Below are 22,169 nucleotides of genomic sequence, written 5' to 3' on the forward strand. Positions count from 1 at the left end.
GTTCTGTTCCACGCTAAGTCCTCCCAGTTTGTTGGGTTGATGCCTCCCTTTTTAAGGTGTACTTTCAGTATCTCTTTGAAGCACTTCCACTGCCCTCTGCAAGCCTTCTATAGCAGAGGTTTCATGGGTAGCAAATGTTGTACCTGTATTTCAAAAGGCTCTATGAGTGATCCATGGAATTACAGACCAGTAAGACTTACATCTGCACCTGGTAAATATGTTGAAATGGTAATTAAAAATACAATAATAACTATATACCCCCTTCCCCAGAAGAACATATATGAATCTGTCTAATCAGAATGGTTTCTTTAAAGGAAACTATGTCTCACTAATCTATTAGAACTCTTTGACTATGTCAGTAAAGTAGTGGATAAAGGAGAGGTGGCTGAAATAATTTTCTAGACTTTCAAAAGCCATTGTCAAGGTCCTTCATAAGAAGTTACTAAAGGAACTAAGTTCTGTTATTGATCAAAAACAGGCTACAACACAAGGAAAAAATAGGAATACATAGGTAATTTTCATCATGGCAAAAGGGTTAGCAGCAGAGTTGTTCAACATCTAAGACCAGTATTGTTTATGAATTATCTGAAAAGGGAGGTGAGCAGTGTGGCAGCACCAGCTGGAAATGGCAAAGTTATTTAGGTTAGTCAAATCCAGAGAAGGCTATGAGGAACTTCAGAGGGATCTAACCAAATTAGGTGAATGGGCAACAAAAGGCAGCAGATGAAATTTAATGTTGACAAATGCAAAGTAATGAATATTGGAGGGAAAAAGCTGAACTATTCATATACTTTGCAAGGGTCTAAATTAATCATATCAACTCAGGAAAGAGAGCTGGGCATTACTGTACACAGCTCAATGAAGACCTCTGCTCAATGTGCAGCTACTGTCAAAAAAGCAAACAAGATGTTAGGATGAATAAGGAAAGCGATGGAGAAAATACAAAAAATAATGCAGTACCATTATATAAATCAATAGTAATCTCATCTGAAATAATATGTGTAGTTGATTGGACACCCTATCTTAAAAGGATATTGCAGAATTAGAGGAGGTTTAGTCAAGGGTGACAAGAATGATGAGGGGAATGGAAAAACTCTCATATGAAGATTGAAAAGTCTGGGATTGTTTACCCTAGAAAGTATATGAATAACAGAGGACATGATAAAAGAATATATAATAATGAATAGTATAGAAAAGGGAGATCAGGAGCTTCTTTTCTCCCTGTCGCCACATAACAAGTTCAAGGAAAGTAAAAGGTGACAAATTCAAAACTGATAAAAAGAAATACTTTTTCAAATAAAGAGCAGTTATTTACCAATAACTGTTGTGCTTTGAGACTCGTCTCTTTGTAGTCACGCTTGTGGGATATGACCCCTGGCTTCAAGCTGCAGAACTGCCTTGAAAAGTCATGTCCTTTGGGGTGTGCATGAGAGATCTTGTGCAAAGGTGATGTCATCACCCTATTCTATAAGGGAATGCCCTCCCCCACCACCTAGTTCATTTCCTTCTCAGCTACCTCAGAGAGCAAACAAAACATGCTTTCATGTTCTTAGGCCAGATCTTTCCTTAGTCTAGATTTTAGTATTATTATCTTGTATTTCCCTCCCTGTGTTCCCCAAGTTCCACAAGTGGGAATATACAAAAGAATGCAGAAACAGACTGAGGAACTCATTGCCACATAATGTTTCTAAAGACAAGAGCTTGGCAATATGTTCCTAAATGTTCTACTATAGCATCATCATAACCAATCAGATTATTCAAATTTTCCAACCTGTTGTGTAGCCTGATTTTGAGGCAAATAAGAAAGAAAATTTTCTTTAATTGTAAAATTGTGTTCTGCTATTCTGATCCACAAATGTAGATAGATGACATCTCCATTTCTTTTCCTACTGGCCTATAGTTAAACCAATTTCCACCAAATTTCCCATCAATAGACTATCTGTGGCATCACTTCAAGATAAGGTCTTGTCTAAGAATTAAAGGGAAAAAATTCTCTTCTATTTTAACATGCTATAAAACATACAAGGAAAGGCACCAGACTGATGAATATGAATAGAATAAACCCATTTCACAGTATAGAAAATTTCCCTTTGGCTTATTAAGTCCATGAGTCCAGACAGTTACTTCTGAGTAGCAGTGCCTTTACAACCTAACTGAGAGTGAAGAGCCTGGTTATTCAACAACTGTATGAAGTACTTTGCACGTCAAACTGCCAGATTCAGACAGTAGTGTTTGCTGAATGAATTTCCAAATAGCTGCGTGACAGATTTATGTAGCTGAGGTGGATTCCATTGGTCAGGTGGTATATGTTTTTTACGATAGGACAAGGAAGACCTTCTGACTTAAGTCCCTTGAACATAAGATTTAATTCTTCACATAACACAGATGAGATACTTCTTGGACTTCTTAAAATCCCTTCCAGGAAATAAAAGATTGTTAGATGAGAAGAGCATGTTTTATCTAGGTAACATTTTAGATACGATAACATTTATCTTACACCACAACCATTTCCTTATCTGAAGATGAGGATGTACAAAAGCTAAATAAGGAGATTTCTTGATTGATATGAACGGATGCACTTACTTCACAGAGAAACTTAGACATGATTCCTAATCCTGTGCTTTCCTCATAGAAGCACAAAGTAATAATTTCTCTGTCCCTCCTATAAGAGGTAGTATTAATCAAAAGGACTATCTTATAAGGAAGAAGAGTCATGGGTATATAATTAATCAATCAACTTTTGGAAAACAAAGTCTACTCCTAGAAGAAATTCACCTTTCTAATTCTAAGTTTAATTAAGATAGTGCTCTGATGGACCACAATAATAAGCCAAGGAACTTTAGCAAACAATTTCCACTTATGTGGTATATATGCTTCTTCCAAGCATCTTAGAGAATCTGTTGTTAACAGGAATGGCTAACCATGTTCAGTGGGGGTCTGGTGCCAAGAGGCAGCATGTGGGCTCAAAGACCTCATCTATTAAGCTAATAAGTTGGGAGAGGTTTTGTTTTTTTTGTTTTTGTTGTGCCAACGGGCAGAAACCAATAAAGCCAACAATCTAACTAACTAACTAGAAGCTAACTATAGAAATTAAGTCGTACAGCATGTAGTGATGCAGACGCTACAGGCATTCCATTTTGAAGCCACATGCTGTAAGAAGGAAATGGAGAGTAGATGCAGCCACCCAGGTCTTTATGCTCTGAGCTATGGGGTAGGGTGCTATTCAGAAGAGATTCCAGTCTCACGTGCATGGGGTGCATGTACACTAGGAGTGGAATACATGTGCACAATAACTCAAAGAAGAACTTCACTTTCATGTTGCTAGTCTTTATTACAAGCTGGTATTCACTGCAAAGAGCAGTATTAACACATCACTGTAAGCAAACTTTTTTTTTTTAAATCTGACTTTTACATCTAAGCTCCAATTTAAATACTAAGATACCCCATTAGGACCATGATTTGACTTCTTTTGAGGTGGCTTATTTCTATCAGTCTTTAGCTAATAAATAATTCCTTAAATAAAGTATGAACATCTGCACAAAATATTTATTTTCAAACAGAAAAAAAGAGTCAATGAATGATTCTTCAAATAAAGCATTTAATTAGAATATATACTTAAATAAAATATAAATCTTGTTAATTCAATAATTTTGGGTTATAATTCTAGCACTAATTTTCAGGCATCTCTTATAGTTAGTGGGTGTATCTTTAATAAACAAACAAAACATATTTTTTTCTGTCTGATACTACAGCAAGTCACAGAAAAGAAAATTAACAACCTGGAGATTTTGCCTCTTAGTGAGCATGAAGCAGAATTTTAAGATTCCCTATAAGCAGCTGTTACCCAAGCATTATGTGCAACAATTGGATGGCAATGGGGGACTGTTTCCCTTAAAACTTAAAGAAGAAATTTACTTTGTCCACAATACATAGAGCCTAGCATGTGCTGGGACTGTTATTACATAGGAATACTGCCATGCTGAACATAATACAGACTACATCTTAAAAAATTTGCTGCATTATAATAAAGAAACATATATATATAATAAATATATTGGATAAAAAATAAATAAAGCAAGAGTAAAAAAAAATGCCTAGCGGGTTTGGGAAAGCAGTAGATAAAAGGCTAAGAGCCTTTGATCTGGCCACATGAGAAGTATATGTATTCAGTATAACACACTTCCAAAAGTGGAGTTATTATATTAATATATTTTTGGGACATAATATGTTTGCAGCAAGAAAAGACACATTGAACTTTGTTCCATAAAATTATAGGGGATACTCACACAACCTGAAGTTTCATTAGCCAATCAGATTCTGCTTTTCAAAAAGCCCATTTTATAAAGGCAAATTATATGATGTCTGTATTATTTTATTTATATAGTTTTATTTCTGCTATATCATATAGTGGCATCGGTGATGGCCTTTGAGAAAATCTATTTTATATAACTGAAAACATTCAGAATATGACCTACTCAATCTGCCCTTCTGGGCTCTTCTTGACTGAGCTATACTAAGCAGAACATTAGAAAATTCTCAATATCTAAGTAAGTCAGGTCAGGATAGACATGGTTATATAACACCTCATGACTGTAGACTCTAATAGGTTTTTCCAGTAATATGTAAGCAGTTACAATGCCAGACTTCTCTTACAACTCTTTAAGAGACCCGAACTATGAAATGAAAGTAGTATTTCATATGTGTGGAAAACAATTCGTTTCCCTGCTTACATATGCTTTTCTTTTGTCTCTTGGTGCTTTTCTAAGTCAAGCTTTGTCCGGTAATTTTCACATTAAAAAGTTTCCTCTGCACTAATTATATTTACTTTTCTTAGCTAAAATATTTTATGCATTTGAACACTAACTGTTTCTTGTTTTTTGGTTGATGGTTGAAATAAAAAAAAATTACAAGTTTGATAAAAGAAAATGGATTTGAGAATTCACTCTCTGTCTCCAAGCGTCACATCAGAACAGACACAGTGTTTCACCAACATAAATGAAAACATCAAACACATTGATTTTCTTATGGTCAAGTTGTCAATTTGATTTGATTTGTCACCTGCCACAGAGATTTAGCTCTTTGTAGTCCTTGAGTAAAGGGAGGGGGAATCATAAGTGATGGGACAGAGAATGAGCTATTCATTAAATTACTAATTGGGACAGGGCTCTGGATTCACCTTCAGGGCAGATACAGAAAATTCATCAAAGCCCTGTTTGTGCCACTGAACGGGACTTTCTGACAAGCAGCAACAAGCTCTTTTAAGACTGATGTTTCTGCTTACAGTTTAAAGATTAAAGTGCAACGAGCTCTGACACTTCTAGACAACAACCTTTGTAGCTGGGGAAAAAAAGACTATTCTGCCTGAAACACAGTGATAATAAAATATCTTGGCTATGTTGACTTCCCCTACCTTCTGAACACTCTCCCTTTTTTGAAGAGAGGTAGCTGTTTAAGTCAAAGAGGAGGAGCAATTTGTTTTCCTTCTGGTTGTCAATCTACCAACTTTTGAAGCTTACAACATCACTTGTTTCCCTTTGGGTCCATAGTAATGTGAATTGTCTTTATCCAAGTGCCCAACAAATCATTGTCACATAACAGCAGTCGACCTTTCTTTTCAATCTATGCACTTTTCAAGAGTTATAAATCAGTTGACTTTCAAGCTCGATGAGATGGCATATGCCCTGGTTTGAAGAACAGATGGAGGCTTGGGGGAAAATTGTTTCTGCAGGCTTGCTACAAGCAGCACTGCTTCATAAAAGTGAACTATTCGCACTAATTTCTCACATAAATTATAGAGGCAGGGAGCACCAGCCCATTCAGCAGAAAATCTTTCATCTAGCTTTCAGAGGTCATTTAGCAAATTTAAATTAAAGTTATTTCTGATACATGGCTGGGTTTTCATTCAGTACACTTTCAAGAGACAGCAATTTTACATCAAATAAAGGGATGGCTTTAATTGTGTATGGAGAAAAAAAAGAGGAATAGTAAATTAGCTGACACAAGATTATCATTTTCTAGAATCCTAGAATAAGCTGTGACTATTAATTAATCACAGAGGAATTAATAATTGAAATATGGCAGCTTTGTATTACAGAAATCAGGTAAACTGTCACTTTTCTTTGCAAGGCCTGTTTTGGTCCCACTGAAGACTGGCATTCAAATTCAGTCCCACTGAAGACTGGCATTCAAATTCTAGCACTTACCGTTATTAAAAGAAAAAGGAACTCTGGGACAACATCCTTTACTCTTTAAAGGAAACAAAATATTCAGCTGTTAAGTAAATGTGCATGTCACAATTTTTAATAAATATGGTACTTTATTTGAGGAGGGAAGAGAAACAGTTCATCACATTTTTGAATTATAAATATGAAAGAAATGGAAAGGAAAAGAACAATGAATTATGATAAACTGAATCGATAATGGATGCTTCATAAAAGTGAGCCACAAGTGGAGAAGAAGAGTGCAATGATGTCTCTCATATTCATGATATAATTTACTGTTTCACTGTGGCATTTTAAAGTACAGTTTTTTAAAAATTGATAAGAAAATAGAACCAGGCATATTTAGCTAAATAATTATTTCAAATTCTATTGTACTCCATTAAATTATCAGTTATGTCAATGAAAACACTTTGTTCTGATATAGTTTTCCATCTTTCACTCCATGAATAGCAATTCCACCAAGACATGCAAAGAAGTATCCTTCCAGAATTAAAAAGAAGTGAAAAGGAGTAAAATCATGAAAGCTCTTCATACAGTAAGCAAGTGATGAGTCATCACAAAATTCTAGGTATTTGTACAGACACTTCTGTCGAAATTTTAATGAATACTTTAAACATCCAATTAAATTATGCACATTTTTGAAAACTTTGATTATCTGTTTGAAAACCTATTTCTAGTATATTTAGTGAGAACATGACTATTTTTAAAAATATGATTTGAAAAGACCACTTTTATCTGGAATTACTGGTATAAATTATACTAACAGCTGAAAACCCTGATTCTGGGAGCCTAGAATCCTAGTTCTTTCAATGACCCCATGTGGCAATGACCCCATGTGGTACTGTGCAAGTTATCTAGGGCAAATTTTTCTAAAAGTGTCCACTAATTTTTGGTACCTATGTTTTGTTTGTGGTGCCCACCTTGAAACTTGGCACCAAAAACAAGAGATGTCCAAATTTAGATAACAGCTTTGAAAATGTTGTTTTAACCTCCAAGCCTCAGTTTTGTATTCTCTTTTGCCTTCTGTAAAACAGGAATAAAATTACTTACCTAACTCACATAGGTGTTGTGAAAATTAATGTTTGTAAAACGCTTGGAGAAAAAACACAAATGTATAAATGCTAAATATAATGATAGGTAACTGAGCATTCGTAGTTGCGAGAAAGATATTTTTGTTTACAATTATCTAAAGGGATGCTGATCACTTCATTTTGACTTCTGTGACTCAGGACATTATATCTTACAGTTGAGCTGACCAGAAGTGGACTCCACTGAATATCATTATCAGCAGGAAAAGCTTTTTTATACAACCTAGGGGGATGAGGGAGGGAGAGGCCAGTAGGCACTCAGGGTGAAATCCTGGCCCTAATGAAATCAGTGGTGTTTTGCCATTTACTTAAATGGGACAGGATTTCACCGTTGATTCTTATCCATTCTAAGGCCCCTTTAAATACTCTAGCAGTGCAAAAGGGCTTTAAAGTGGGTGTAAATGTAATTTACATCCACTTTATAGTGTCAGACTGGTGTAAAGAGACTTTAATTCAAATGAGAATTAAGCTTATGTGTTAAACTGTCTGCATTTTTAAAAATCATAAACTTGAATACAAAGAAGCCAAGAGACCGGAACTGTGGTTTGAATTTTTGGAATTCTCTGAAAAGCTCACATGCATATCAGAAATTATAGCACTTTGAGACTGATTAGTTGAAAAATAGCAAACTAGCATCACAGCCATATAGGATGATAAGTGGTATTCATCTATACTGCATTGATATCAGCAAGTCGATACAGTAGGCTTCTTAGTTTTAAATAACATTTTGCCTGACTGAAGAGGAACTATTGCTGTGTTTCTAGCCCAAAACTGAATTGTCTTTTTTGCTGCTATATCAAATTGCATATGTCTAAATTTTCTATGCACTATTGCTATTACAGTTGGGTGAGTTTTTTAGCATACCTGCTTTTCACCTTTCTCCTTCACTGAATATGTGTGGCAGACTATTCCCCCCAAATACATTATTTAGTATTCAATTTCCCAAGAACTTATTTTCATATTATCTGCTGATGTTTTTAATCTCTCTAGATTACTGTATGTTATTTCTATGCTCCCTGGTATTTGCAGATCTATCCAATTTAATATAATCTTGAAGTTTCACTATTTTACAGTTTACTTCTTCTAGATCACTTATGAAGATGATAAATAAAACAAGAATTAATATCAGTTTCTGTGGTACCCACTAGCTACATGGCCCAATCTTGATATACTGCCATTTGTCACTTCCCTTTGCATATTATCTTTCAGCCAATTTTCAGTCCACATGACATTGTTCCTGGTTTTTAACCTAATAGTATGCCCTTTTTAGCATCTTTTATTAACAAAGATGTTAAATACTGCTTAAGAAGGAATGGAAGAAGGAGCAAATAAATGTATATCTATATTTTATTTTCAAAAAAGAGGTTATCTCTTGCAGTCAATATGTCCTATTTGCTGCCAAAAATCTGACTTTACAAATTACAACAAATTAGCATGGCACCGAGACTGTTTTTATGGAAATAAATGCATTGCTGTATTTTTTACTGGCTTTTAAGTGGTCTGAATTTTGAAATTCATTTCATAAATGAGTTTAAAACAACATTTGAGAGTAAGGTATATACAGAATCAGTAAGTACTGATTTATGTTGATCAATACCAACCAAAATAATTACCAAATTTAAAAATATTCCAGGCATTTTCTCAACTGAAGGGAAGAGGATACCCTTTGGCAGAAAAACAAGTACTATCAAGAAGAAAACTATTCCTTTCCCCTTTCCCCCAGTCCAGGAACCAACATAATAGTAAGAGCTCTGAATCAGTCATAACAGCATCTCTTTTGTGGCTATATGCAAGGGGGTCATTGATTCAATAGAAAATGAGAACAAAACGAGGATAGGATACTAATTTACATGAGTCTCCTCCCATGTTCTACCTTCCTCAAAAAGAAAAAGGCCTCCATGGCCTAGTCAACTGTGTGATGGAAGGCTGTGTGCACAATCCAGATTCAATACAAGAATTCTATGTAGGTGGCCATACATGCCTTTTCTGATTAATAGAAGCTAAGAAAAATAAATCACTATCACTCACTAGAAGATAATAAAAACACCAGTTATCCTTCTTTTACCTACAGCCATGTCTATTCTTAAAAAGTTTTGCAGGTATAGCTATATCAGTAAATCCTCCTGGTGTAAATGCCGTATATACCAGTAAAAAAGTTATTTTGCTGGTATAGCTTATACCAGTTTCCCCAGTAAAATAAACCATGCTGGCAAAAGTACTCTTTTGCCTGTATAACTGCATCTATACTAGGGCTTTTGTTAGCATAGCTGTGTCAGCAAAAATCATACCCCTAACTGACATAGCTATGCTGGCAAATATAGACCAGGCCTACCTTCCTGTTTTTGCTGCACAGAAAAGTTTGCCAACCTTGAAATTGGTTTCCATTCTTTTGAAAATGCTAAAATTGTTTTGAAGAATTGCTATTTCTTTTCCTTTTCAGAGCATAATGATTTTTATAATTAACCTTTACCACCTAAATAATCCTGATTTTCCAAACATTCTGGGGACTATCTCTGGGATATGCTGAGCATGTATTTAAAATGTCTCCTTAATAATTCAGAAATACTTCTTTGGTTTTATCAACTTTCCTTGTTCAAGGTTTAATTGGATTCTGACTTTTTAAAATTCAGGAATGTATATTGTCAGTCCTGAGCTATGAGCATTTATTATTCAGAGCTCTATATGAAATTGTGCACAAGAACATATTACTAAACTTTAAAATCAAATTGTGATATACATAGGCTACCAGAGAACTGCAGGATTGCCAAACAACTATCCACAATACCTACAGAAGATTACTGCACAGTTTAATAAATTCATTTTTTAAAAGTTCACACTTCTGACTACTTGCAAACTCCAAATTAACAGCAATATTGTCATCAAGATCTAAACTATTTAGTTTGCTGTATCAGTAACAACTTTTTTGTATAATATAGGAATTACCCTACCAAACTGTTAGTAGCCAGGACTAGATGCTTCCGAGGAAGATGCAAAAAGCATGGACAGTTATGAAATAACCTACCCATAGACAAAGTTTTTTCCTACCTCTCAGTTATAGGTGGCTTTCTGCCCTGAAACATGAGTGTTTATCATTTTTTTATGCATTCAAGACTAATGTCGATGCACATATGTAAATTGAGGGCATAATGTGCACTTCTAAATATTATATTGGCCATATGCCAGTTGCCAGTTGCCAAAGAAACTCACAGGATGCAGATGCTTGAAGTTTTCATGAAGGGGAATTAAAAAGTCCAGAGTATTCTGAGTAGATGCTTTGCTTGGATTGCAATCAAAATCTCAGGCTTGTCTGATAAATGGACTAAAGAGCTAAGTGCTTAATATGAAGGCTCGCTTTTCCCTCCATGGAAATAACTAACAAGTCAGGGTGTAGGTTTGAGTCCTGAGAGTAACAAAGGGATAACTTCACAAATATTCATAAATTATAAAGCCAAATGGACCACTGTGATCATCTAATCTAACCTCCTGCATAACAAAGGCCATAGGACTTTTCTGAAGTAATTCCTGTTTGAACTAGAGCATATCTTTTAGAAAAACTTCTATAAAAATTGCCAGTAATGGAGAATTCACCACAACCCTTGGTAAATTATTCCACACTGTTCAAAACGTGTGCCTTATTTCTGTTCTGAATTTGTCTAGCTTCAGCTTCCAGCCAATGGTTCATGTTATATCTTTGTCTACTAGATTGAAGAGCCTATTATCAAATGTTTGATCTCCATATATGTACTTAGACATCACGAGCAAATCACCACTTAATCATCTCTTGGTTAAAATAAACAGATTGAGCTCCTGGAATCTGTCACGTCAGGCATGTTTTCCAATCTTTTAATGATTCTCGTGGCTCTTCTCTGAGCCCTCTCCAAACTTATCAACATCCTGAATTGTGGACACCACTCCACTGCTAAATACAAAGGTAATATATCCTCCATACACCTATGCAATATTCCCTTATTTATGAGCCAAGGATTGTATTAGCCCTTTTGGCCACAGCATCATACCAGGAGCTCATGTTCAGCTGATTATCCACCATGACCCCCAAATCTTTTTTTCAGAATCACTGCTTCCCAGGATAGAGTCCCCCTTCTTGTAAGTATGGCCTACATTCTATATTCATAGATGCCTGACTTTACTTGTGGCCATATTAAAAGGCATATTGTTTGCTTGTATGCAGCTTACCAAGTGATTCAGATTGCTCTGTATTTGTGACCTGTCCTCTTCGTTAGTTACCATTCACCCAATCTTTGTGTTAAATAATGATTTTGTGTTTTCCTCCAGGTCACTGATTAAAATGTTAGAGTGGAGCCAAGAACAGATCCCTGTGGGACTCCACTACACCCATTTGATGATCATTCCCCATTTACAATTACATTTTGAGACCTATCACTTAGCTAATTTTTAATCTATTTAATATGTGCCATGTTAACTTTGTATGGTTCTAGTTTCTTAATCAGAATATTGTGTGGTACCGAGTCAATTGCCCCATGGAAGTTTAAATATACTATATAAACACAGTTACTTTTATCAACCAAATTTATAATCTCATCAATAAAAGATACCAAGTTCCTTTGAAAGGGCCTATTTTCAACAAACACAGGCAGATGCTATGAGTAAGAGGTTCCTGTCTTCTTATTTTAGATGGGAAACTGATTATAGTTTCTAAACCAAGATTGTTTAGACTGGTATTACTTTTTATTCTTAAGGGTATGTCTGGGGGGGAGGAGGTGTTTCATGAGTTGTTTAGTACTTTGTCGATTTGTTATTCTTTCAAGTGTGGGTCACTTTTTTTTTTAATTTTTGTATAGAGCACTTTTCTAGTCCTAGATTATAAATACATTTTATCTATTTATTTGTTTTCCCCTATCAGGGGGAAACAGCCTTTAAAAAAAAAATCTGAACAATAATATAAAAAAAAGAAGGGGAGGGAGAAGAAAGAGTCTAATATGACTGCCTTTGAAGCACAATACCAAGGAGATGCCCTTTGCCATGGTAAATTTAAAAACCTACAGTAAGAGTTAACTTTGTGGTAGAAGAATCTAATTTACTTTGGCCTCTATTGAAAAAAATCCACTGAATAGTATTGTGTCTCCAGTTGATCAGATAGAGATCAGACGTTGTCACAACCCCGCAAAGTCATAAAACGCACATCTCCTTTCATTTTCCATTGTGAAATTGCAAATTATAAATGGCAAAAGGCAACTCAACAAACTACACATCCAGAATAAACCCTCTGGGAGTGCAGGCAAAGCAGATCTCTATACTAGCTCCAAATAAGATGGCACGGAAGGGCCATTCAATCCACACTTATGCCTGGGTTTTATTTCCTCTAAACATCTGCATATTCCCCTGCACTAAGCCCCTTTACTTGAGCTTTACCCAGAAAGGGATGAATTCAAACCTCCAGGGCACTGTCTAAATTAGGGGAAAAGGTGGTGTTTTAAAAACATATTAGCTAACATGGTTTTATTAACACAGTTTTAAACACTACTTAGCACCTTTTGTAGAGAGGATTTAATACCTTTAAAACCATGTTAGATAGTTGTAGTCCTCCATTGCTACTGTTCTCAAACCAGTACAACCCTACCAGTGCATATGAGAGGAAAATCAGGTCCTAATTATGGCTCAAATTCTGCACACAGGGCTTGTCTACACATGGAATAGCTATTCTGCTTTAAATTCACACCCTACTTTATTCTAGAATAACTTTCATGTGTAGACAACTCCCTAAATGGGACTAATCACATACTTAAAGTTAAGCATGTGTATAAGTGTTTGCAGGTCTGTGTTTGCTTACTAGACACAATAAACCCCTCTCTACACATATTGTTAGACCATTGATCTTAGTTTTTATAAAAATCTCAGATTTTTTTTCAGCTAACTGAAGACCACCATGTTGAGTCTAACCCCAGCTATAATGGAATGATTGAGTGATCAACACATTTTTTTCACTATTTTAACATCTCATAATTATAATTATTTTACAACATGTTTTAATAATTATTAGAAAATTAAATATTGTCTATTTCATGGGAAGGAAGAACATCCTGAGGTGTTTTCCTTTATCAGAACAAATCACGTTTTTGAGACTCCCCTTACATTAGCTCTGGTGCACCACTGAACAGACAAGCTAATGAGCAAAATGAACCATGACATGCATCTCATATAAACAGAACAAGAAAAAAACAGCAAAATTATGATACTATGCGGTTATATCAAGACTAAAATATCTATGATAAATGTGACATCATTTATTTCTTCGCTGCTTATCCTTGTTTCAGTAAAACTGGCTGATACATAGAAATAAAAGCAATAGAATGAAGTTTCTATATAGCGTTTTCTAGAAAAACCTCTTCCAAACATTGTATCATTAAAGGCAACATCTAGTTTCATTTATTAATGCAGTTCTAGCAAACTCTCTAAAGAAAACAAAGTTTTTGACTGAGAAATATTAGATCATTGTTTTCATGATTTAGGCAGATTTAGAAGTCAATATAATGGATGAAAATTAGTATTGGGGTGTATGCCTGTATTTGAGCTATGTGTCTGTGTCTTAAAACAAAGAGAAAAATATAAACCCTACCCGCACAGCTATTAACATGTGTATGAACACCACTCTCCTCATCTTGCCCACAGTCCTGCAATAGTGGGCATCCTCCCAACTGCCAGGATCTCTACCTGGTCCCCTCATAAGGTAAGGTGGAAACCAAGAAAAGCCCATCTTCCTTCCACCTTACCCATTTTTCAGTGTGTGCCTTAAACTGCGTAGTAATCAATGGTATAATTTGGTCATCTGACTGGGATTAGGAATATCAGAAAGGGCCTGGATTTCAATCCTACCTCTCCCTGACCGTATTATTGTATTATGGTCCAACATGTTACTGCAGAGGTTGAGAGAGCCATTAGGGCCAGGAGAAATGTGAACTATGAGAAATGAGAAAGCCTTTCCTGGATTATGTTTGCGGCACCGTAGCACATTGAACATAGCCTGAGATTACCCTGGGCCATTCCATTCCAACACAATTCACCTTTCAGACATTGGGAACAACTTATTTATTCTAGACATTAAGATTTGCTTGGAAGGTTGGCTGTATGCAAATTGTCTTGGTTACTAGCCAAGCAGTCACTAGCAGCATCTAGTGGCAAGATGGTTCTAGTGGTGGAAATATGTAGGCCAATTAGCAATTAAAATGGGGTAAAAGTGGTTGGAATCTCTCAATTTGATGCTATGAGGTTAGAAATTGAAATACCTCAGGACACTGATCCGCAATGGCAGAAAATGCTGGAGAGCAGTTTAAGGCTAGTTAGACCTCTTTATGAGTTTAGAGTGAATAAACTAAGTCCTGGAAGGTAGCATGGCCAAATCAATCCATGGACCAGTCAGAGGGGATATTGGAATCCCCCAGTTTTCAATGAGAACATGGAAAAGCTATGGTTGAGAGGTTGGCTGCAGGTTCCCCTTGTTGCAAGAACTATGTCTTGTTTCCCTGCATTGATTTAATAGTTATATGAAATAAAGTTACAGTCTGTTCCATGTTTCCCACAAAACAAGTGCCCTTTTTAAGAACATAAGAACGGCCATACTGGGTCAGACCAAAGGTCCATCTAGCCCAGTATCCTGTCTTCTGACAGTGGCCAATGTCAGGTGCCCCAGAAGGAATGAAAAGAACAGGTAATCATCAAGTGATCCATCCCCTGTCACCCATTCCCAGCTTCTGGCAAACAGAGGATAGGGCAGGAGTGAAAGTGGGCCAGTCCGGGCCGGTATGGGTGTGGCGCACCGGTAAAAAGTGACCGCCAGTCCGGCCCGTATGCAGCCGATGTTAAAGCGCTGCTCCCTGTCCCCCAAGCCACCAATGGAAAAGGGGAGGGGAATGAGCAGCTGCCCTGGGGCCGGCAATTTAAAAGGGCCCGGGGCTCCCAGCCACCGCTACCGCCCAAGGCCCCGAACCAATAGTGTACAATGTTACTTTCATCCCTGGGCTAGGGACACCATCCCTGCACATCCTGGCTAATAGCCATAGATGAACCTATCCTCCATTAACTTATCTAGTTCTTTTTTTAACTCTGTTATAGCCTTGGCCTTCACAACAACTTATAGCCTGGTAAGTAAAAAGCTATATCCAAATAACCAGTAATTAAACTGCATACTTTCACTTACCACACTATAATCCTAATCCAGCTCCCACTGATGTCAGTGAGAGGAGGCTCAAACCCTGTATTGTGAAATTCCTCTTCCATTCACTGAATTAACAGAGCTATATTTTTAAATTAGGATCATGTTTGACATGAACAATTCAAATTCTACAAATCTGATGTATTTTTCCTCATGTATATCACGTTCATCCTATGTAACTATTATTCTGTTTCCAGAAAAATCTTTTTCTAGCCCAATAAATAACACAAAAAGTAAAGTAATTCTTTGATAACAAAAATAATTAAATAGCAGGAGCAGGTTAAAGATCAGCATTCATTTTTCAAATTAAATTTAAAAGCCTGCTCTAGTTACTTAAAAGATTGGCAAGTTTTACAAATAACATCACTGAGCCTTTTAGAGGGAAACACAGACGCATTAGAATGGAGTCATTAGGCAATACATTTATTTTGAAGCCAATTAACCTTTTGTCAGAGAAATGTCGGAGCCGTAATGGTTTCTACAGTGGAGGTCAGCCTCTAACAGGGGCACGTATGACAGCGATTACGCTGCCTGACATATGCTGCAGACTGAGAGTACAGCCGTGGAATGAGAATTTGCCTTCGTTTGTATTCTGCTCTGCATTTCCAGGGAGCAGGCAATCTTGACCTATCCATTTAGGTAATTAAAGCTTCCATTTGGAAGTGTCCTGCAGGAAGGTGAAATCTGGGAGAGATAAATGGCTGCTGTTCACTGTATCCAGCTACTTCTATCATTTGATGGACTGCCTGAAATAGGCTGGGTTGCCAGGTCCTCATAGAAATAGAGACGAATTGGGCAGGAGACAATACTCTAAGGCAAAGCAACTCTGTCATCTTCCTTTTTGCAATATATAATTTAATTGTTAGCCAAGGTAGATGGCTGACTCAGGGGGCCTTTCTCTAACAGCTCCCCCACCATCTTCCATTTGCAAAGAAATTACTCCAGTTTATTTACTTATAAGCCAACTTTGTTTGGCAATGAGATATGTCACTTCAATAAATGCAGCTGGCTGTTACAGCTGTGCCCTGACTTACCTTCCAGGCTATTTTATTTCCTCTTGTATCATGCTCAAGGGCAATTGGGAAGTCTCCTCGCTCATAAAACTTGCGAAATGCTGTAGGCTTTGTTGGTCTTTCTTTAAATGCTCCTGCAACTGGGGGTCCTCTTACCTAAAAAAAACATAAACAAACAAACCATAATGCAACTGCATTTTTTAAATAAAAATGCTGAAATTTGTTTAGAAACATTAGTGGTTTAAAAGGGGTTGCTAAGATAGCAGGTGGCACTGATTTCACTCTTCCCATGTTATACTTCTTTTAATTTAAGTGTTCTGTTAGGGTTTTTAATAGACATTAAAGGAAAGGAGTATTACTCTTAAATTTAGTATTATTCTTTAGAATTTTGTTTGCATTGTCCTGTAGGTACTAAATGCATTGTAAATGTTTTTTGGATCATCCCATGAAAAATTGTCTTTTCATTTTAAACTCTGCATCAGTTTCCACACCTTTTAAAAATAGAAATAATACTACATGCTCACAAGTTTTACAATACTGTACATGTTTTAGGAGGTTTAATTACTTCTGGTTTGTAAAGCAGTTAACATATAAAGCAAGACATAAGTGTAAACTATTTTTTATCAGCATCTAGAAGAACACGTCTCCTTGGGAAGCATCTTTCTATTTGCTTTAATATGAAAGTAAGACACAAATCACTTCCCCTTTGCTTTTTGGCATGGGAGAGGGAAGAGATACACACAAATACTGGCTACAGCAGTAGGTAGATGTTTAAGAGGGAGAGGTTTCTAAGCAGTCCTGAATGTACAAACAGCATGTTTTTGGCAATATGGGCTTTAGGAGGTGTGTCCAAGAGGAGGGAGTGGAGCTGGAGTAGGCCACCAAACACAATAGTATCCTCCTCATAATGTGCAGAAATTTTTTCACAATGTCTAGTTAAAGTTAATGTGACCCCCATCAGCATTAACTTCTGCAAAAAAAACCATTCTGTGACTTCTATAAGCAAATTCACTAAAATCAATGCATTAATACTGGTGTAAAAGAAGAATCAGGCCTGGAAATAAGGCCTTGTCTCCATGGGAAAATGGACCAACATAACTATTATGGAAAAAGTAGTTCCAGAATAGCTCCCCATTGTGATACTTTATTTTGGAATAAAAATGAGTTTATGTCCCCGATCCCTCATCACCAATGGGGACTGCAACTTGGGGGCTCTGCTTATTACAGGGGGCACTTTCCCAGTCAGTAGAGATGAAGTGCTAGACTGGTGTAGCAGACATTAGTACATCTTAGCCTGGTCCTGCCCCCTTGCCACCAACAGGGACAATGATTGGCAGCAGTGGTGAGTGAGAGGGCTCCTCCTATAACAGAAGGCATTTCCCAGAAAGCAGGGACTTGTGCTTGTTTTTTTGTTTTGTTTTTTTCTTTGTAATTTTGTTCATCTGCCAGTCACCCATAGCTCCTCAACACATGCATCTTCTGCATCATAGTATCCATTCATCCTCTTCCTCCCCAGCCCCTTCCATCCCCTTCCCTCAGTGGCTCCATCTTGCCTTATCCCTCTACAATCCCCACCATCTCTACCTACTCCTCTTCCCCTCTTCGCACTGATCTCCTACCTTCTTCCACCAGCACAAATCTAGGTCCCACATCCTCCTCCATATGTCTGGTGACATTTGTCCTAACCCTGACTCTCGCACCACTCCCACCATTTGCACCTCACACATGCCTCCCCACCACTGCCTCTGCTTCTCTTGTGCCATCATTCCTAAAGTCACACCTATACCCCTTTCCTTCCTTCCCTTCTCGTCTCCTACTGCCTCCACTTCTCTCTGCATAGGATCTTGCCCATTTCCTCCAAGAGAAAATTAGCATAATACAACATGATCTTCTCCTTCCCCTTGGCTTGCCTTCCTGTCCCCTCCTACACCTCTTCTCCTTCTTTCTTATCACAGATGCAGAAGTTTCTTGTCTGCTCTCCTCCTCTAACATCATCACTTGCCTCAGTGACTCCACCCCATTCTCTTTCCTGATCTCCCTCTTGTCCACTCTCATCCCCTCCCTCTTGCTCTTCTCTTTAACCTGTCACTACCTCTGGTGCTTTCCCCTCACAATACAAAGCTTTGGTCTCTCCCATTTAAAAAAAAAACTTACCCTTGGTCCCATTTGCCTCTCCAATTCCCACATTTCCCTTCTCCCTTTCATCTCTAAACTTAGTCAACACACTGTCTGCAATTACTGACTGGAGTTAGTCTCCTCCAATTCTATCCTAGACCTTCTCCAATCTGACATCTGCCCTTTGCACTCCACGGAAACGGCTCTTGCCAAAATCTGTAATGATGTCTTTCTAGCCAAAGCTCATAATCAACACTACATACTCATTTTTCTTGACATGTCTTATATTCATAGATTCCAAGGCCAAAAGGGACCCTTGTGATCACTGACACAATCAGCCATGGTCTTCTTTAAGTCCTGTCCTCTATTGGCTTCTGTGACTCTTAATTCAGACCTCTCTCTAACTCCTCATATCTGTGTTCCATCTAAGTACTGAAGATTTTTTTCAATAACATTTATATATTATGGTCTTTTCTATCTATCTACACACCTAAAACTGTCATCCACGCTTTCAGTATCTTGATTATTCCAACAACCTTTTGCTTGGCCTTGACAAATCAATCGTTGGCCTGCACATATCCATTCAGAATGCTGCCGCAAATATCATTCTCCTAACCCATTGCTTTGACCATATTAGCCCTCTCTTTGCATCCTTCCACTGGCTCCTCCCTATCATGCCAAACATAAACTACTGTTCTTCACATTCAAGGAGCTTCATGGTCTATCCCCACCCTGCCTATCAGCTCTCATTGGCTATCGAGATGTTAACCACTGCCTCGAGTTAGGCAATGATGCCAGTCTTCCTCATCCACTTGTTTTTCAGGCAAGCACTTTTGCGCTTTCTCCCATGATGCCCTTCACTTGAGAGGAGCTCTCCATAAGTATCCAGAAAGCTACCTTATTACCTTCTTTCAAATTCCTCCTTAAAACTCTCCTTTTCTTCGATGCCTTACAATAAACTTGACAACCATTAAGCCATGGGTGTGCTGCTACCACTATTTATCATGATGACCAATACTGTCTGATTGTTTCCTTGTACTCCCCCATATATGTGTCTGTATATGTCTGGTGTTTAATCTGATATTTAGATTATAAGCACTTTGGGGCAGAGACCATCTTTTTGTTCTGTGTTTGTATAGTGCCTGGCACAATGGGGTCCTGGTCCATAACTAGGGCTCTGAGGCACTATGATAATATACATAAATAAAGAAATAGGCAATTTTATTCCGGAATAGTGTCCATCCAGAAGAGTTATTCCAAAATAGCTCAATTATACTGGAACAGTTATTCCGAAATAGATATGCCAATCAATTTTCCCTGTGTAGATAAGGCCTAACTTTCCCACTTCCACGATTCTTCCTTTATAGGGGATTCTTCTCAAAGAAGACAGGCTCAGGCAAATATCCTTTGCCTAATATTTTTTCTTCTTGTAGGATAGGTTTTATTGGCTGAGCAAAGTGAGGTCTCAGCAAATGGAGGACTGTGGTGCTTTTACAGAGCAGTGGGTGTGCAAGGGTCTGGACTGGAATAGCCAGGATTGCTTCAAATCAGGAGCTATATTGGCTGAGTAGGAATGAGGCTGGAAATTTGCATAGTAACTCCCCTCACACTATCTCTGGCACAAACAAGATCATTTATTTTTGTCCAGTCAAAACTATTTTTGCTCATATAAATAGTGCTCATTTGATGCAGAATCCTTTGCCTGCAGTACCAAATGGGTCTGTCAAGGGGAGAGATGGTCAAGAAAGGCAGTAGAGTTAGGGTTTAAGGTTAGCGTTAGTGTTACTGGAGGGAGAGAATGAAGTTTGGTGGAGTTTCCCCTGATGTCACAATGATGCTGTTCAGGCTCCTCTGCCTAAAGCACCAAATGAGCACCATCAAGGGGAAGCTGTTGATATGAAATTGATAAAACAACAAAGAGAAGAAGATGACTTAAAAACCACAACATTTTTGTTGGAAACTTAATTTTTTTTTAAATTTCCTACCCAAAAATTGGCATTTTCCAACCAGGTCTAAGAGGACAATTACTTATTTATGTAGTGCTGATGAAAGATTTGATTATGTTTATTTAAAGCAACCCAATGTCTCATAAATGCATACAGTATGTCCCTATTCATTTAAAACACAAAAATGTTCAAATTATCTTTCTCAGAACCTTCCAGGTATATGAGTTCTCAACCTTTAAGTGGGGGCAAATGTTGTGATTGGGACACTGGAGTAAACTAAACAATACCGCATAATCTCTAAATATTAAAAAATATACAAAGTTAAATTTCATCTGCCATTTTGTTGCCCAGTCACCCAATTTTGAGAGATCCTTTTGTAGCTCTTCGCAGTCTGCCTGGGTCTTAACTATCTTGAGTAATTTTGTATCATTTGCAAATTTTGCCACCTCACTGTTTACCCCTTTTTCCAGATCATTTATGAATATGTTGAATAGGACTGGTCCCAGAACAGACCCCTGGTGGACACCACTATTTACCTCTCTCCATTCTGAAAACTGACCATTTATACCTACCCTTTGTTTCCTATCTTTTAACCAGTTACCAGTCCATGAGAGCACCTTCCCTCTTATCCCGTGGCAGCTTATTTTGCATAAGAGCCTTTGGTGAGGGACCTTGTCAAAGGTTATCCCTACATGTTATGGATTCCATTGTTATACCTAGTGACAAAGGCATTATGAAAGTTTTCCATTACGTTTTTAACAAAAAAACCCTCCCTTTTACAACTTGAGAAAAATACTTCACTGCAATATTGTAGTTAAAAAGACTAAGATCAGAGAGTAATTGATCGCTTCCAGTTAATTAAAGGCTAATATTCACAATGGCAAAGTATACGAAGCAATAAACAGCTTTTGAGGTTCGTTAAATGCCAAAGATAAGTTGAAGAGTCTGGTAATTGCAAAAGTCCTTTAATGCAGTTCTATGCTACTGAATGTTATTCCTGCTATGTGACAAGATAAAAGATACAAGTCATTAAACAAAAAAGGGGGAAAAATCCACAATTTTTCCTTGCTTCATGGGTATTTAAAACCATTTGTACTGTTATTTTCTTGGACTTTTTCAATGACAGCACATTAATAACATGAGCTAGACAGATTATTATTTGAGGGCAGATTTAAACAAGGATTAATTATTTGAGGACAGAACTACGGGGATAACTTTTCTAAGGAGGGAAACAAGATGTATACACACCATTGGACCTATAAAAGAAAACAAAAAAATGTATATTTTGCCAGGGCAAACTGGTGGTGTTGATTCAAACTAGATAAATATATATGGGAACAGCTGACTGTTACTCAATTGTATGTGCAAATACATGTTTTTTCAGTCATAAAAAGTGAATAACCGTTCAAATGCTGGTATGGAAAATGAATGACATGATCACACACATGTAGTCTTAGAAAGGGTTAGTATTATTAGTAAGAGCCTTAGTTTTTAGACTTCCTAAAACTATGATTGGCTGAGATCATTCTATTGTTTCCATAATAAATCTTATGAACAACTAATAGCACAGAATATATTTGGTAAGTTTGTAAGATATT

General features: G+C 37.1%; 1 protein-coding gene across 4 annotated transcripts in view; it reads right to left on the reverse strand.

Annotated features, from left to right (window-relative positions):
* PACRG (parkin coregulated) overlaps window positions 1-22,169 on the reverse strand; it is a 461,469-nt gene that overhangs the window by 311,266 nt on the left and 128,034 nt on the right. For all 4 annotated transcript variants that reach the window (XM_054021340.1, XM_054021337.1, XM_054021338.1 and 1 more), the window contains exon 3: window positions 16,532-16,666. In XM_054021340.1, coding sequence (XP_053877315.1) covers window positions 16,532-16,666 — 135 coding nt within the window. The remainder of the gene's footprint in view (window positions 1-16,531; window positions 16,667-22,169) is intronic.

Source organism: Malaclemys terrapin, chromosome 3, assembly GCF_027887155.1.
Source record: "Malaclemys terrapin pileata isolate rMalTer1 chromosome 3, rMalTer1.hap1, whole genome shotgun sequence".
Classification (NCBI taxonomy): Eukaryota; Metazoa; Chordata; order Testudines; family Emydidae; genus Malaclemys; species Malaclemys terrapin.